Source organism: Sarcophilus harrisii, chromosome 3 (assembly GCF_902635505.1).
Source record: "Sarcophilus harrisii chromosome 3, mSarHar1.11, whole genome shotgun sequence".
Lineage (NCBI taxonomy): Eukaryota > Metazoa > Chordata > Mammalia > Dasyuromorphia > Dasyuridae > Sarcophilus > Sarcophilus harrisii.
The window spans coordinates 453,829,804-453,848,946 of NC_045428.1; the positions used below are offsets into that span (position 1 = coordinate 453,829,804).

A 19,143-nucleotide genomic window follows, 5' to 3' on the forward strand; every position below is an offset into this window, starting at 1 on the left:
GGTGGAAGCAGGGAAACAGGAAGAGAGGCTGGGAGACATTGCTGGCTGGGTTCAATTCTAAGAGCTTCTGGTCTAGCTAGCTTGACTCAGCTGCTGACATTGCTATTGCCGATTCTCTTCTTCCTCCCATCTTTCTTCATCTCTGCTAAGAATAAAGATTGACGATTTCCCCCTAACCTGAATTCCTGCCTCCGGCTGACTTTAAAATACGCAATCATCACACCCTATAAATAAAAGCTTTGTTGAAAAAATAAATAGCTAACCATTTCAAAAAATCACCAGTACCTTGACAAATCTTAAAGCTACAGTATTTTACATGGGGTAACAATACTTTTAGTGACTCCTGCCCTCTAAGGCAGATATATCTCTTTTTTCCATACATAAAACACATACCAGAATGTTGGTCTGACCAAAGAAGAAAATCTATATATGTGATACTTCAAGAGATCATTCACAACAAGTTTGAGGAACAATCAGATTGTTTTAAGGACAATGTGGCTAATTAGTTCCACAAAAAGGGAAAAATATATTTCTTTTTAACTGGAAAGGGAAACTTACAATTACTCTGGGAAAGGAAGTCATTCACCAAGATCTGCCAAGCAACAAAGGCTGCATTCTCCTTTCCCCTACTGCTCTCATTCCCCCTTTGGGCCAAGAGAAGATATAGACAAGAATAGGACATGTCTCCCCCCCCCTTACCCCCCCCCCCAAAAAAAATGCTCACCTATACATTTGTAGGGAATAACAATATGAGACCGAGGCTTGCACTGCTTCTTGCCTTTCTTGCACCAGTTGTCAATAACAACGTGTTTGTTTGCTTCCATCACATTAGTGATTTCAAGTTCTGGATACATCTATCAAGAGGCAGGAGGAAGAGAAACCATCAAACAAACTACCCTTGAAGATTGATATTCAGAGTATGCAAATCTAGACCAAGTTGCTACAGAAGTAGAACCTTCCTACCTCTTTTCAATATGCTCTAAAGTTTTGTACCACAAATCCCTACTCACGTACAGGGTAATGTAGATACAAAAACTAAGAATGTAGTAATCTCTGCTCTACATGGAGAATTTATACCCCATGGGGCAAACAGCAGTTGCATAAGTTAAGCATATGTGGAACAAGTATGAAGATAAAAAATACAAGGTAATTGGGGAGATGTCAATCATAATTTCAAGAATGAAGAAAAGATTTGTATAGAGTGCTTGAGATATGTATTTAAAAAGGAGCTGTAAGATACTAATTTGGGAGAGTTTTATTAGTAACTAAAGACTACTTTTTGGCAAAGCAACACTAGATAATATTCATTTGTATTAATCAGGCACAAAGACAAATAACCTCTGTAAAGACACCAAAAAGAATCACACTCCCCTCCCCACCCCACCCCCTTCCCCACACATTTCCAAACATAACCCAAAAAATCTTAAATTCCGATTCTATTACATTTTTTTTAAAATATGAGGAACCGTTATATCCTAAATTGAAAGAACTTTAAATTTGGGTCATACTAGTACAGCTCCTTATTTCATATTTCCCCACAAGTTAATCCCAGGAGTGCATGCACGCACATATACATACACATATACAAAGTAACATCTCTCAAATTAGTAGCCTTTTATAGAAGAACTTAGATGACTGTTTCACTAGATAAAATTGTTCCATTAACATTTCTAAGGTAGATTCAATGAAAACACACACAGACAGACATCCTTGAATCATTTTCTAGGCCAACAAATGAGATTTTTTGGGGTTAAAAGTAGTAGATACACTACTTTTGCCTTCAACTTTAGGCATTGAGACAATAAAGTGGAAGTCTTTAACCACCACTACTGGTTACTCCACATAAAAATGTGGACTTTCTAGAAACCATGCCATCTTTAAATATAAAATGCTTGGAGTGAAAATTAGTCTAATAACTAAAGTGAGCTCCTATCCACCTTCACTATGGGATACACTGTAAAAGTGTACTCCTTAAATCAAATTTTTAAAGTACATAGCTAAAATTCCCATGAAATCTTAATAACGAGCCCAGTAATAAAGGGCTGAAGTGAGATTTAAATGAGCAGTAATGAGCTACTTAAAATCTATGTCTATTTATATGTAACCCAAATTGTAATAAAGAAAATAAATGAACAAAAAATTCTAACATCTTACCTCCTGACAATACTGAAGAACTTCCTCTCTTGTTCCAAAACAAGTCTTGGTTCCTGATGGGTCTGGTTCCCATTTCCCAGTTTGAATGTTGACATGCATGTTCAACTTTCCACAAAACATTGCAATCTGAGGCTCAGCTACAGCAAACCCTGTTCCTGCATTTGCTGCAAGTGCCTGTAAAGAAAAAATAGTTGAATTAACTTTTATTTTCATCTTTTTTGAATATGTCTACCACTTAGTGTCACAAAGGTGACCCTTGATTCTGGAAGGCTATAACACCAGAATATAGCTCTGACAGGTTCTACCATATTGGAAAGGCTTTAGATATGACTCTAGCAACAATATGCTTCCAGACAATCAACATAGCTAAGGAAAGAATTTCATCACCATTATGACTGGCAACAAAAGGATAAATTATTTGTTTATGGCGACCCATGAAAAGGAAAAAAAAAATATTGAATCACTGTAGAATATCTTCAGTTTTCACAATGATAATGATTTAATGACAAAAAAGGAAGCAGAATGAAATAGAAATACACCATTAAAAAAACTGTCTACTGGCTCTCTAAATGAGGTCTTTGTCCAATGATCAATGAATCAAACTATGATTGAAACTGAACAATCTAGAAAAGGCCTCTGCTATGTTGGGCACAATCTACCAAAAAAGCCTTCCTAACTATGTGACCCTGGGCAAGTCACAACTCCAGTTGCTTCATTCAAAAAAAAAAAAAAAAAAAAACACCCTACGTACCAAAAAAGAAATGTTCTGATCAATGGAAGGACTATCTACAAAGGGATTACTAATCTGCTGCATTATTTATAAATAAAGCAAATCAAACCTAGTTACATTAATTCAATGTTGAATTCCGCTACCGTTGTACTTTCATACTGACCCAAAATCAGACTAATCTTTGCAGTTTGTAAGATTCAAAGTGAATTTTTTTCAGAAACATTTAATCCAAAATCCTTTCCTTGGAGGAAAGAAGCAAAGGATAACATAAAAATGTCTCCAAAAGTAATTTGATAATTTGAAGCCTATAAACAATCTGCTTAGAACTCTTAAAATCCAAGTTGTTAAAAATTCATTTTACTAACTACCAAGAAGTTTCATGTAAAAATAAATATAATATTCTAAAAATATTTTCTTGGATAGCAATATCTTAACTGGTGGACAGAACAAAAATAATTGTCCTATCTGTTTCCAGGTAACAAAATATAAGCTAAGAAAATAGTGTGGTTATTTTAATAAGATTCTTGTAAACTAGTGCAACTAATCAACTCTGACCCCTTTACATTGTTAGTAACAGCAAAATAATGAAGGCTATAACTTTATGTTAACAATAGTCCAAGTTTATTCCAAATATAATTCTTTTTTAAAAGCAAGAAAAAAATTATCAGGTCAAACTGGGCAGGATTTTATACAATTTTTGTTTCTGCAATTTCTTACAAAACACATACCAAAAACCTTTTTGTGGTCAGGAAAAACAAATTTGGTTTGAAATCTAAGAAGCAAAAAGGCTAGCATAACTTATCCTATACTAAGGAAAGGGACCACTGCTACAGATGATCTCTTTAAGAAAAAGGGTATTGAACCAGATGAGGTGAGAGCTTTCAAGACAGTTGTGAAAATAGAGTAAGGCTTCATCTACCTTCAGAGTTTGAGTAGGCCTGGAGGACTTTGAAGATTGAGGCAAGGGCATACCTAAATCCCCTTCTTGCTATCCTCCCATGATATCATCGTCTCCCTATTTCAGTCAAATATGGGCAACTATAGACTTATTGGCCAAGTTCAATTTCTTGGGTAGCTCCTTCGTTTAAAATGTAAGATCCTCAGCCAATAAAGATGAGGGTCAGTGGTGGGAAGGGGTATTTAAGTTAGGGATTAAAAGTGTTGACCCTGCCCCTATGACGGTACTTCCTCCCTTCCATAGTCTGCTCAATGGGTGGGATGCCCCTCTTGCCAGAATGTATAATAAATTGCTTTGCTTCTATACATCTCTCCAGCTTTTTTTTAATTAAATGGTGACCCCCTCACCATTTCTGAACCACACAGTATTCATACCCAATTTTTAAATACATGGTTAACATTTTTTCTTTTTTCTTTTGTCACCCATTTGCCTTCCTATTTTTGTATTGAATGAAATTGAAATTAGTTCATATCCATGAGTAACGAAACAATTTTCAGGACTTACAGGCATCTCAGAAACAAGTTACAAAAGTTAAACACATTAAAAACTTGCCAAGACTCAAATTGGAAAATTTGTGACAATATCCACAGGAAAGAATTATAGTTTTAAAGGAGAATAATACTCTTGCAAACTTTCATATCAAGAATGAAACAACTTTTGCCTTTATTATGAAAGTATATAAAACAACTGACAAGATTAGGCTTCTGAGATATAGACATGTAAAGTAAAGCTACTTCAGAACTCTAAACTATTTTTTAAGCCATAGTTCTCAGGTTTCCATAATTATCCTGACCCAGTCCTGACTGCATTTCCTAGCTTCTCAGTCCTGCAAAACCTTCCCTCCCTCTTTATCAGAATACTGGATAAGGATAAAAGATCTTATGTTTTAGAATATCAGAATGCCTCTCCCCATCCCACCAAGCTATTGGAATGTCAGATACCATCTTATCAAGCCGCCTCTCCCCATCTCCAGGATGCCTCCCCCGATTATGTCATCTCATCTCCAAAGACTCACCTCACCCTATCAGAGTCCCATTCCCATTCTCAGCACCCTGACTCCGCCCCTGCCTCAATCTACCCCTTGTATCTGAGCCACATGTATATAGGTCATTGAGAACTCACATTGTTTACTGGATTCTTGGAGAGGATAGTCTCATTCAACCCTGGGACCAAACCATGGATCCATTTGATCCCAGTATATCTCTCCATTCAATAAATTATTAAATCCTCTCTAATCTCTATCTTGGCTCAGTTTCTCTGGCATTACATATTCCTCTAAACATAGACTCATGATTCATTTCAAATAAGATGACAATGAACACTGAAAGAATAAACTAGATCCAAATTAATGGAGTGCTAAAAATGATTTTCATATGCAAATCTAAATAAATATTCTTCTAATCCAAGTCCACCTTTGTTGGTGTTCTTTTTCCAAAACACAGCCAGGTGATAAAAGTTCAGATCTTTTATTGTTTTCTCAATATAGCCCAGTTAGCTCAGAGGCCTCTCTCTCTGCTTGGTTCCAAGAGATCTTGCAGCTTTGTCCTTGGCTTCTGCCTCTGCTTTCTTCAGCCTCCAACCAGCACCAAATTGGAAGATGCAATGAATCTTTCTTGCCTCAAAGATAGGGCTTGTGGGCTTCCTCCCAGAGTGTTCCTCTCCAACCCCAGTCAATGTTCCCAAGAAAAACTGTCTCCAGCTCTAAGAGCTTCCTGTATATATATGATCTCCCAAAGGTTAACTCCTCCTTCTGGAGAGAAAGGGATTCTGGGTTATCTCCCAGAGTGCTCTCTGGACCTAAGGGAGGTGTGAATTTGGATATCTCATACTAAGCCATACTAATCCCTGAAATCTCCCAAACCTGTGAACTCCATTGAGTACTTAGATACTTATGAGCTCTCTAAACGTGTGAACACAAGCATCGTTTCTATCAGTTGTATTTAGTACCTTGTTTCAAGTTCTGGCCCAAAATATCTCCTTCTAAGATCAAATCAATCATATTGAACCATGCCAAATTAGATAATTATTGTCTCTATCAACTCCAATGGCTTAACAGTTTGTATAGATTCCAACACACCTTCTTTATTTAGCCATTTAATAAGTATTTCTAAGGAAAAATCTTGACAATTTTTGTGTTGATTGATTTTGCTAGATTTTTTTTTCTTCCATTAAAAAAAATTTATTTGTTACAAGTAATAGTTAACTGGAAGAACAAAGAAGAGACACAAAACAGAAAATCTAAATGGGGTTTTTAATTTACAAAAATATATTTAAAAAACAAAATTTCAAAGTCCCATTCTAATACTCCACTGCAATAAGAGAGTTCCTTGAATTCTAATCAAGCAAAGCACCAAGTCTGATCAAGAGTTACCATTAAGATTCAAAGTACAGACCTAAACAAGGGAATAGCTTAACTAAATTAATTATACTAATATAATTAAAATAATAATCATATTAGAATTATTAATTATAATTATGGCAATATGTATCTCAGAGTCATGACTCTTAAAAGCGGCCAAATTTAACAGGAGCAGCTATAAATCGGGCCAAAAGATTCTATTTCACATATTACTTACTCATTATCATTGGTGACCGAAAGACCACAAGAATTCAAAGTGTATAAGTGTTCAGTTTATAGGTCAACCACCAAGGTCAATACACCAATGGTAAGTGCATTTGATATTTGTGCCAAGGTGGTCAATTATTATCTCCCCTAAAGAGATTCTAAAATACCAGAGGTTAGAAAGCAGGAAGAAGCAGACAAACAACATATCAGTTACTACCACGCATAAAAAATAAAAAAATGATCTGGAATCATTCCAGACAGCTAATATGCTACAGTGATTCACTTTTAAGTTCAGAGAGATTAATCATTGTGGTCATGAGAGACTCTCAAAGAGTTATCATTTGAAACACAAAAAGTCTCAGTGGACCACACACATCTAGGAATCAACACATCACATTTTCACTTCCTTCTTGCTAAGGCTAAAGCAATAAGGCTATATCTTCCCATTTTTTCTAACTTATGCCTCTTACTAAATAAATGCCAAATCTGTCCTATTTTCTTGATATGGAATGACACAGACATCTGCTATCTAATCTAAATTGTTAATTCTGTGTTAAGTGAGCATTTTTGATAGCCTATGAACCTGGAACCTCCAGGAAAGAAATTCATGTTAGTTCTTTTGGCACTTAAGCTGGTGTTCCTGTGATCTATGCAGATTGCAGCATTTTTAAGAGTCTAAAACCAAACTTTATTCAAATGCTTTTCTGGTCCAGTACTTCCATTTTAATTAATAATTTGCCCTCAAAGTTGAAATCTCATTTTATAAAAAGGCTTAGCTACACAATACCATATAGCTTCTGAAAATTTAGAACTTTAACTAGGAGAAAAAAAGTTTCAGATCTAAATCTCTCACACTTTGATTAAGTCCAATACAAAAATAAATCCCAGATACTGTACTAGAAACAGTCCAACCCACATCCACACCCAAAATATTATATTCTATGGTGGTTTTATGAACACGAAGTTTCAACCTTGGGGGAATAACTGAATTAACAGAAAAAGGCCTCTGCCTCACCCTTAGGTAAGGGGGAATCACATGCTTTGAAAGAAGCTAAGGATTTTGAGTGAAAAGTGAAAATGAAATGTATTCCAAATAGAGAGGTACTAAGGCATGGGGGCAGAAGATGAAAGCTTTTGTAGTAAAAATGTATTAAGCACCTACTATATATGAGGTTGTGCTGGGGATACAAAAAGAGACAAGGACAATACCAGTCCTTATCCAGCTTTACAACCTAATGGGGAAAACAAATACAAAGCAAGCTATACAGGGATTGAATAGGAAATAATTAACAAAGGAAAGGCAGTGGAATAAAGAGGGGAGAGAAAAACTTCCTGGAGTTGGGGGTTTCAGTTGAAACTTAACAAGGAAATCAGGTGGAATTGAAGGGGGAGAGCTTTCTCAGCATGAAGAAAATAGTTAGACTCAAGAAATGGAAAAAGGAAAAGAAGTTAAGGAGAAAAGAAATATGAAATAACACTGGAAAACTAAGAAAGGACCAAACTTTGAAAAGCTTTCAATTCTGGACTAAAGAGTTTGCTGTTTATCCTAAAGTTAATCAATTATGGAGGTTTTTTAATGGAGAGGTGACATGGTCAGATCTATTTCAGGATATTCAATTAGGCAATTATGAAGGATGGGCTGAAAGGGGAGAAAACTAGGAAGAAAGTAAAACTGAGTGAAGGCCTCTCCTAACAATGTGGCTTCAGACCTATGCCCTAATTGTGACTTGAGACTTTGCAATAACAAGTTGAGCTATAGCTAAAAAACTGCTGGTGTTCCATAGCCTTGGATGAACATTCCCTTCAACTTTCCCACTACCTCTTAATTAGCATGTAAGTACTTCTTTTAAAGGCAATTTATTCTTTTGTTTCTAGGATAGCTTTCTATTTAGAAGGTAAGCCATGATCCCAGACAATGGGAGAAAAAGTCAAGAGGAAGGTTGGGGTAGAGAGCTTCTGGTCAATATAATCTTATATTTTGCAGTTTGTGCTCTGCACTCCTCTACTGAGGCCTTGTCTGTTGGGAGTTGTCCCTTCTGGAATGAACATAATGAATTCCTTTTTGCTTTTCTTACTATGAGAATCTCTGATTTTAATTTGAGTTCCCGGTCCTACACAGGGACACTAAGTAAAAAGGAATTAGACACAGCAGAGACTCATTCAACCTCTCTTTCATTTCAGATTTCTTATATGTAAATTGAGGTTTAAAAAAAGTACCTACATTCACAGGATAATCATAAGGATATAAATATAACATAACTGAAGTTCTTTACAAATGTTAAAAGTAAAATGTAATTTTACCAACTAGTAGTAGTGGTGGTGATGTAAATTGTCTCCCCTTTAACCTTTGGGGGGGGGGGGGGACCTGAAACTGTGTCCACTTTAATCTGTGAGAGAAGGATGATTTGGAGTCTCAAGCTTTCTCCAGGAGGGGCACACCATTCTGTCCATAAGGGAAACACCCAGATAAGTAATCCCATTCAATTGGAAATCTAGGCCTGGGCATAAACACTGAGTGGCTCAAATTCCCAGTCAAGTGATCTCATTCAATTGGAGATCTCATAGTTAATAGTCCTCTATTGTGTGATTCAAACTGCTCCCCAGCCCAAAGTGTACCTAATATAGCTAAAGTTTGGTCAAACCTATCTTCTAAGAAGTCTTAACAGGACCTTGCCCACTACTGAAGATATTTTCTTCTCAGTGTAACCCACCTTTGCTATATTCCTTGCCCACTAAGAAGTCTGTCTTCCTAGCAAGCTGGCTTCTTAGTGTAATTAGATGCCATCCTTTGCCACAAACCTTGTGCTTATATTCATTGGGGTTTGTGAATTTTTTTGCAAAACCTGCTATTGGCCAAGGGGATCCCATTGCTGTTAGGGGATCTCTTTCTATTTTGTACCTCATCATCTGCACCTCATCAGTGGCAGTAAGGATATGACAAAGGTAGAGTAATGTGAACAGGGCAAAAGGGACTATGTAACACATTGTGGAGATAGGATTGACAAGATTTGGCACTCTTGGCTTTGCAGACTTACAACCCAATATGCAGGTAAAAATGTCTAGCAGGCAGCTGGTGATGTATGAAACGAATTCAGGAGAGAGATTAGAGCTGAGTATATAGGGGCTAGGTTTGAACTCCATTCTTCCTGATTTCAGGCCCAATGCTCTATCTACTTCCTTGTTTCCTAACTTGATGAACACATGAGAGCTGATCAGATCACCAAGGAAGACAGAAAGGGAAAAGAGATCAGAATTCATATTTAGTGGCTAGGAACGGGTTGATGATGCAGCAGAAAAGCCTGAAGAACAGAAAGGTGGAAAACCAAGAAAATAATGTAACTGAAAGAAAAAAAGTGGTTGCATACATCTTTCTCCTCTTTTTCAAGGAGTTATCTGGCAAAGTCAGAAAAGAAAAATGACAAAAGATTTAAGAAACCATTGTTGATCTCAGAGAAAAAGTATTTAGTCAAATGGTAGTACAAATGGAGGTACTGGTACAACTGCAAAGAACTGAGGAATACCTAAGAATTTCAGAAATGGAGACAATAAGTTTAGAATAATATGTACAATGATCATAAGATAATGTAAAGAAGAAATCACTAAAAAAAGGGAAGAGATTCAGGAGGAAAGCAGCTTGGAGAAGTTAAGCAGCTGAGGGGAACCGTAAAGAAAGATTGAGGTAGATTTGCAGTATAATTTAACAACTAAGGCTTGACACTACATAAGATAGAAGAAAGAACCCCTTTCTTTTCAGTGGAAAGTAGGGTGTTTAAGGAATGGAACATTACATATGTTGTCAGGCTTAAGTGGTGTCAGTTTTGTTGAATTACTTTTTTTCCCTTTTTCTTTTAAAAATTTTGTTACATGGAATAGGACTCCCTAGGAGGAGGGTGGGAGAAGAAAGAAATGATGGTACCCAGCTACACATATTGCTTCCACGGAAAATCTGAAATTAAAGCAGAACCAAATAATGATCCAGAATCCCAATGAGAAACTACAGTGACTTCTTCCAACCCGAGAGCTGCACAAAGTGTCAGGAAAAAGTCTATTGGCACCAGAAAAGAATGCTAACAGCAAGACCAGCACAACAACTGGCAAACAAAACTGCAACTTCCACGAAAGCAATGCTTGGATACTCTTTTTCAAAATGGGTCAGATACATTTTTAACCTGCAAGGTTCTGGGTCTGGAAGCAGCAAGGGCAAAGGGCCAATGTGATTAAAACCTAGGAAGATTAAAAGGCATTAAAGTGAATAATTTGGAAGCCACCAAGAGCAGGAGTCCAAGTCTGAGGATCAAAGGTATCAAGGCTCTGAAAATCTTGAACACTCATGGAAGCCTAGTGAATCCAGATGATCTATAAAGAAACCAAGCAAATAATCCTCCCAAAAATGAAGCATGAGACAATACCTGGCCTTAGCACAAAGCCCTGAGGAATTCAGGAACTAAAGCTGGACAACTGAATAAAATCAAATAACATCAGTCCATATCCAAAATTGTTGCAAATCTAAAGAATTGTTAAAGATATGTCCAAATCAGGAGAAAATAACTCCACAGACTCAAAGGGGAAAAAATGGATTTTCTACAACTATTACAAGAATACCAGGAAGAAATAACTTAAAACAGAAACCAACAGAAACCTTATCCAAAAAACAGAATCCTGAAAATTAAACAAAACAGAAATCAATGACTGCATAATACGGCCAAAATAATAATAATAAATAATATAGTACAAAATGAAGATTTGGAGCACAAAATAACCTATTTTAAAGCTAATGGGAAAATGATTAGGGGAAGAAAGAATTTAAGAATCATCGGACTTCTTGAAAACATGACTGGAGGGAGAAGAGATGCTTGGACATTGTTTTTCAAAAATAATAAATGGAAATAGGCACACTCTTAGAATTAAAGAGTAAAGTAACAATAGAAAGAATCCATCAAACAACCACTCTATGAAAGGAATTTAAAAAAAAAAAAAAGTCTTAGAAGTGTCAGAGCCAAAATCCAGAGTTCATACGTCAAATAAAAAAAAAAAATAATGCAAGCATCAGAATCAATTCAATTACCAAGGAACTACAGAATCACGATCATACAAGACTTGGCAATTTTGTTAAAAAGAGATCTTAGAATACAATATTGCACAAGCAAAAGATACAAACTTAGAATGATTTGAAGGATAGCCTACAATGCAAAAATAATCACAATTGTGGAAATATGTATAGAAGAATTGCACATGTTTAACATATATTGGATTACTTGCCATCCACAGGACGGGTTAGGGGGAAGAGAGAGAAAAAATTTGGAACACAAGGTTTTACAAGGGTGAATGTTGAAAATTATCTATGCATACGTTTTGAAAATAAAAAGCTTTAATAAAAAAAGCTAAAAAAAATCATTAAGTGGAAAAAGATGAGCTTTTTTGAAAAAGAACTTCAAAAATTTCTAAGGAAAACATTAAAACTTAGTAGAATCTTTTTTTAATGAATTTTTAATTTTTTTTTTTTTGCATCATTGTAGTTTTCCCATATATCTCTCCCCATATCTTTCAAAATGGAAAGGGGAGGAAGAAGAGAGAAAGAAAAAAAAAAAAAAGTACAACTAATTAATGCATTGAAGGGGAAAAGGCTAATGTGTACAATTTACTATACCTGTGAATCTGCCACTCCATGGAGTGGCTTGGGGACGTCCTATAATATCTCTTTATTCCAGACATACATAACCTTTTACATTTTGCTGATTTCTATGTAACACCTTTATCTTTCCACCATTTAGTGTTAGTTTTGTGTGTGTATTGTTTCCTTGGCTCTGCTTGCTTCAATCTGCATCAGTTAATGTAGATCTTTTTTACAGGATAGTAATACTTCATTATTCATGTAGCACAATTTGTTTCATCATTCTCCAATTTACGAGCAAGAACTTTTAAATACAAACACAAGAGTCCAAAAACGTTTAGGAAAGGTAAATTTATCTGACAATTGATATGAGCTGTTTGATGCAGTGTTAACATTCTAAATGTAAGAGAAAATATAAATATCTTTTCAGAACATAATTGTTTTCAGAGGGACAGAAGATGTAATGTTGGACTGGTTCTGTTGTGAGGGTTTTAAAAGAAGGAAAGGACAGATGCCAATGTAAAAGGAATATACTTCCATATGTAAAAAGGAAGAATATGGGAATGGAACTTCACATAATTGAGGGATGTGGGAAGAGAATAAAATCAATGAAGTCAGTAAAGCATGTGATGGGAGTGACATAAAATAAATATCAGTCTTGAAATGGACGAAAAAGGGTTGAAAATGTGTTTGTGTTGCACGGTCAAATCTGGTCTGTGAAGAGTTTTTGTAACTTTGTAGGGGACAGATTAAAGAGGGAAGAAATTGGAAGCATGAAAGCCAATTGGAGAGGTTATTTTAATAATTCAGTCAAATCAAATTTAGCATTCACAGAATGAAACTACTGCACCAAATATACATTATAAAAATGTGCTAATATTAAATTAGTCAAGTTAGGCTATTAACTTTCTGAAGGTGCTACATAATTTTGTTAAATTTGAAATGGAATCATTTCTACATTAGTGAGTAAGCTATTACTATTTCTCTTAGAAAATATGAGCAAAGATACTGGGAGGAGATATCCTAACTGCTTCACTCTTGCCAGTCGCACTAATCAGTAGAGGCTTGTGAACCATACTTGTTTCCTATGACTTTTGTTCACTACAGAAACAAATAAGAAAATTCACAATAAGGCCTAATGTTCTATTCAATATCTGGATTTAAGATAGAATCAACATGGAAAATATCAGTCTAAAGAATTTAGCTCAATGTTTATTAACTGTACTAAATGAAACACCTCTGCTGCCATGTTATGTGAAAAGGGTCTATGAAAAGATTACTGTTAACAATATCTAAAATGTTAAGATGTGAAATCATGTATTAAAATGTTACATACAGAGGCAGCTAGATGGCACAGTAGACTGACCACCGGCCCTGAAGTCAGGAGGACATTGAGTTCAAATCTGGCTTTGGAAACTTAACATTTCCTAGCTGTGTGACTCTGGCCAAGTCACTTAACCCCAAATGCCTCAGGGAAAAAAAAATTCTATATGCAACACTACGAAATCATACTTCCATTATGCAATTTAAGACTATTACTTCTGGTCTTTATGACCAAAGCAGAACTAGAGATCATTACTGATCACAAAATAGAAAATTTCGACTATACCAAACTGAAAAGTTTTTGTACAAACAAAACTAATGCAGACAAGATTAGAAGGGAAGCAATAAACTGGGAAAATATTTTTACAGTCAAAGGTTCTGATAAAGGCCTCATTTCCAAAATATATAGAGAATTAGCTCTAATTTATAAAAATTCAAGCCATTCTCCAATTGAAAAATGGTCAAAGGATATGAACAGACAATTCTCAGATGAAGAAATTGAAATTATTTCTAGTCATATGAAAAGATGCTCCAAGTCATTATTAATCAGAGAAATGCAAATTAAGACAACTCTAAGATACCACTACACACCTGTCAGATTGGCTAAGATGACAGGAAAAATAATGATGATTGTTGAGGGGATGCGGGAAAACTGGGACATTGATGCATTGTTGGTGGAGTTGTGAACGGGTCCAATCATTTTGGAGAGTAGTTTGGAACTATGCTCAAAAAGTTATCAAACTGTGCATACCCTTTGATCCAGCAGTGTTACTACTGGGATTATATATCCCAAAGAGATGATAAAGAAGGGAAAGGGACCTGTATGTGCACGAATGTTTGTGGCAGCCCTTTTTGTAGTGGCTAGAAACTGGAAACTGAATGGATGTCCATCAGTTGGAGAATGGCTGAATAAATTGTGGTATATGAAAATTATGGAATATTACTGTTCTGTAAGAAATGACCAACAGGATGATTTCCAGAAAGGCCTGGAGAGACTTATACGTAACTGATGCTGAGTGAAATGAGCAGGACCAGGAGATCATTATATACTTCAACAACAATACTAGATGATGACCAGTTCTGATGGATCAGGCCATCCTCAGCAATGAGATCAACCAAATCATTTCTAATGGAGCAGTAATGAACTGAGCTAGCTACGCCAGAAAAACTCTGGGAGATGACTAAAACCATTACATTAAATTCCTAATCCCTATATTTATGCACACATGCATTTTGATTTCCTTCACAAGCTAATTGTACAATAATTCAGAGTCTGATTCTTTTTGTACAGCAAAATAATGTTTTGGTCATGTATACTTATTGTGTATCTAAGTTATATTTTAATATATTTAACATCTACTGGTCATCCTGCCATCTAGGGAGGGGTGGGGGTAAGAGGTGAAAATTGAACAAGAGGTTTGGCAATTGTTAATGCTGTAAAGTTACCCATGTATAAATCCTGTAAATAAAAGGCTATTAAATAATAAAAAAAAAAATATATATATATATAGAGAGAGAGAGAATTAACTCTAATTTATAAAAATTCAAGCCATTCCCCAATTGAAAATGGTCAAAGGATATGAACAGACAATTCTCAGATGAAGAAATTGAAACTATTTCTAGTCATATGAAAAGATGCTCCAAGTCATTATTAATCAGAGAAATGCAAATTAAGACAACTCTAAGATACTCACTCACACACCTGTCAGATTGGCTAAGATGACAGGAAAAAATAATGATGATTGTTGAGGGGATGCGGAAAACTGGGACATTGATGCATTGTTGGTGGAGTTGTGAACGAATCCAACCATTTTGGAGAATAGTTTGGAACTATGCTCAAAAAGTTATCAAACTGTGCATACCCTTTGATCCAGCAGTGTTACTACTGGGATTATATCCCAAAGAGATGATAAAGAAGGGAAAGGGACCTTTATGTGCATGAATGTTTGTGGCAGCCCTTTTTGTAGTGTCTAAAAACTGGAAACTGAATGGATGTCCATCAGTTGGAGAATGGCTGAATAAATTGTGGTATATGAATATTATGGAATATTACTGTTCTGTAAGAAATGACCAACAGGATAATTTCAGAAAGGCCTGGAGAGACTTACAAGAACTGATGCTGAGTGAAATGAGCAGGACCAGGAGATCATTATATACTTCAACAACAATACTATATGATGACCAGTTCTGATGCACCAGGCCATACTCAGCAACGAGATCAACCAAATCATTTCCAATGGAGCAGTAATGAACGGAACCAGCTATGCCCAGAAAAAGAACTCTGGGAGATGACTAAAAACCATTACATTGAATTCCCAATCCCTATATTTATGCACACCTGCATTTTTGATTTCCTTCACAAGTTAATTGTACAATATTTCAGAGTCTGATTCTTTTTGTACAGCAAAATAACGTTTTGGTCATGTATACTTATTGTGTATCTAATTTATATTTTAATATATTTAACATCTACTGGTCATCCTGCCATCTAGTGGAGGGGGTGGGGGAGTAAGAGGTGAAAAATTGGAACAAGAGGTTTGGCAATTGTTAATGCTGTAAAGCTACCCATGCATATATCCTGTAAATAAAAGGCTATTAAATAAATAAAAATAAAAAAAAAAAAAAAAAAAGACTATTACTTCTGATACAAGATCTAGTAAAAAATATATCATTCTTGGACAGTTTCAAATGTTGACTACTTAACAAGGCCTAAATTCCTCAAAACATCAATTGTGGAATAAGTGAAGATTAAAATTTAGTGCCTAAAAGACAAGCTTGAAACATTGACCCAACAAAAAGAGTCAAGATTCTTAATATAAAAAATAGCTTCCTGCATTAAAACATTAGCCCAAAAGTAATATATTCCTAAGACTAATAGCTTTGAATCATGTCAACTTGAAAATACTCAATTCCTTCTTAAATTTTAATCTAATTCTAATTACAACTATTTCCAAATTTGGTCTGAAAATAACCTCAAATTGTAAATGGCTGATTGAATGACTCAGCCACTGAAATCTAACAGCTGCAAGCTACTGAGGTCTAAAATTTGCACAATTAACCTCTGCTTTTAATAGAACATTAAATATTTAAGTATAAATGAAGTATCATTTCCAAGAATGAAAATGGTAAGGACTGTTGCCAAAGCTTTTTATAGGAACTTGGTAATTTGTCCATCTGCATCACACTGGGAAGGATCCCAGAACCAACATTCAAGAATATTGCCTTTTAATGCCTGGTCTAAAAGGAGGATTCTTTCAAGAGCAAGTTATTAGAAGAAAGTCTAAAAAAAATTCTGCCCTCTATGACATTCTCTTCCCTAATGTTTTAGATCAGACCAGTGTTAGCCTAAGTTTATGCCAAATAATTTTTATCCTTTCTCCTAGATAGCATGTTAGAGCATTTTTGTAATATAAAAATAGACTTAATTATCCTTAAGTCACCCTTTCTTAATGCTGGAAGTATCTATATAGCTGGATTTCCCCAAATTAGCTTTTATGGGCCCATCAATATAATAATTCAAACTCCAAATTGCTCCATAGTTGAAGTCCTTTAACACTTTAAGAATATGTAATTTTATCAGTGTATAGACTTTTACCCAAGATGAAGGCACCAATCCCTGTAACTTATCTGAAGATATTCAAGCTGCTGAAGCCAAGGCCAACCTGGTGATGATCTAAGACAATATTTAAATTGTCACAAATCTCTCTGCTCAGCTTCCCTAAAAGACTTCCCTGCTTTTTTCAGCCTCAAATTGCTTTGCATTTTCTTATTTGTCTATGAATTTCTATGCCCAATTTCATGAGGGCAATGACAATTCTTTGTTTTTGTATGCTCAATGCCTAGTAGTTACTAACAGAGAGGTTTTTTTTTTAAATTTATATATATATATGTAAATATATATATACTACATACATAGATCAGACCAGTGTTAGCCTAAGTTTATGTCAAATAATTTTTATCCTTTCTCCTAGATAGCACTTTAGAGTATTTTTGTAATATAAATACTTAATTATATATAATATATATGTCTGTGTATTATGTGCACAATGAAATATTTTTCTATTAAAAAAAATGAACAGTTTAGAAAGACTTACATGACCTCATGCTAAATGAAGCAGGCAGAACCAAGAGAACACTATACATAGAAACAGCAAGATTATGTGATGATCAACTGTGATGGCCTAGGCTCTTAACAACAATGAAGTGATTTCAAGGCAATTCAAATACACTTTGATGGAAAATACCATCTACATCCAGATAACTATGGAGACTGAATATGGATTTAACTTTAGTATTTTCACCCTTTTTGTTTATAGTTTTCTCCCCCTTCTCATGGTTTTCTTTTTTCCCCTTTTAGTCTGATTTTCTTAACTGTTTAAAAGAACTGCACATATTTAATACATCAGACTGCCTGCTATCGTGTAAAGGAAGGAAGAAGAAAAATCTGAAACACAAAAGTCTTACAAAAATTAATGTTGAAAACTATCTTTATATCTATTTGGAAAATAAAATTAAAAATTAATAAAAAAAAAGAATCCTGGCAAATTGCAAAAATTTAAAAAAAACTTAATAAATTCCACGTGTTACTTTTTAAACTATCTTGATTGTCTAGACTTCCTTCTCAATTTCCTTCTGTTCTCTTTATGTTAATTTTTTAAAATGTCTAAATGGTCCTCTTTTGTTTTTATCATTATTACTAACCCTCTTTTCTCTACCCTCCCCACACTTGCACCAAATTAACCATGAAGAAAGCTAAGAAAATAATCTTTGTAACAAGTTATTCTAAGAAGAATGCATACAAATGGCTGTTTAAAAATAAACAACATTTCTTTGTATATTTTGTGTCCAACACCTCAATTAAGAGACAGATATGTTTCATTATAAAGCTATAGTTGATCACTGCTCTGATGTGGGTAGGTAAGTCTGTTCTTTTAAATTACATTTTATTTTGTTTTGTTTTCAGGTCAAACTTTTTTCTCTCACTCATTCCACCACGTCATTAAGAAAGCAAGAAAAACAAAACTGTTATATACTCAAGCAATATAAATTTCAATAATGACCAATGTCTTTTTTTTTTTAAATCTCAATCTGCAGAAAGTGCTTAAGACTTTCAAAGTTGTTTTTATTTACAATACTATTATCCTTGTATAAAGGTTCTCTTGGTTCTGATCAGTTTCAATATGTTATTTCCAGAATTCTCTGAAATCACATCTTTTGTAATACCTTTACAGCAGATAAAGATAGCAGAGTAAATAAGAATATTAAGCCTGGAGTCAGAAAGCTTTAAATTCAAATCTAGCCTCAGACTTTTAATAGTTCTGTGACCATAGATGAATCACTTGAACTGTTTCCTCAAATGTAAAATGGGGACAATAATAGCACCTACTACTTAAGGTTGTTGTGAAGATTAAGTGAAAATATTCATCAACTGCTTATCTGGAACATAATAAATACTTACTAAATGCTTTTTCCCTCTCCCTTCAAACCCTTTTCAAAGTTCCTACTGAAGTATTTCACAAGACACATTACAAAGTCCTCTATTCCATTCAAATTCTAGTTATTCCCTGTAGTATTTTTTACTAATCTTTATAGGATAAATTACTGTTGTTTTTAAGTCTGGATCTTGAAATTTCAGTAATGGACACCTTAGAGTCAATATGGATTATTGGTTGGTCTTCATTCTCAAACAGAATCATGACATCAGGGAAGTACCGCCATAATGAGCAAGTATACTGGATTTAAATGAGGGAGAACTATGTAAGGTCACCTCCCTCAATTTTCTCCTCCAGGGAGTTTGGGTA

The 19,143-nt window shown here is 34.8% G+C and overlaps 1 protein-coding gene across 6 annotated transcripts in view; it reads right to left on the bottom strand.

Moving 5' to 3' along the window:
- Positions 1 to 19,143, bottom strand: part of APLP2 (amyloid beta precursor like protein 2) — a 100,724-nt gene that overhangs the window by 33,585 nt on the left and 47,996 nt on the right. For all 6 annotated transcript variants that reach the window (XM_031960891.1, XM_023499554.2, XM_012545149.3 and 3 more), the window contains exons 2-3: positions 2,155 to 2,328; positions 725 to 854 (exon numbers count right to left, since the gene is read on the bottom strand). In XM_031960891.1, the coding sequence (XP_031816751.1) occupies positions 725 to 854; positions 2,155 to 2,328 (304 nt within the window). The remainder of the gene's footprint in view (positions 1 to 724; positions 855 to 2,154; positions 2,329 to 19,143) is intronic.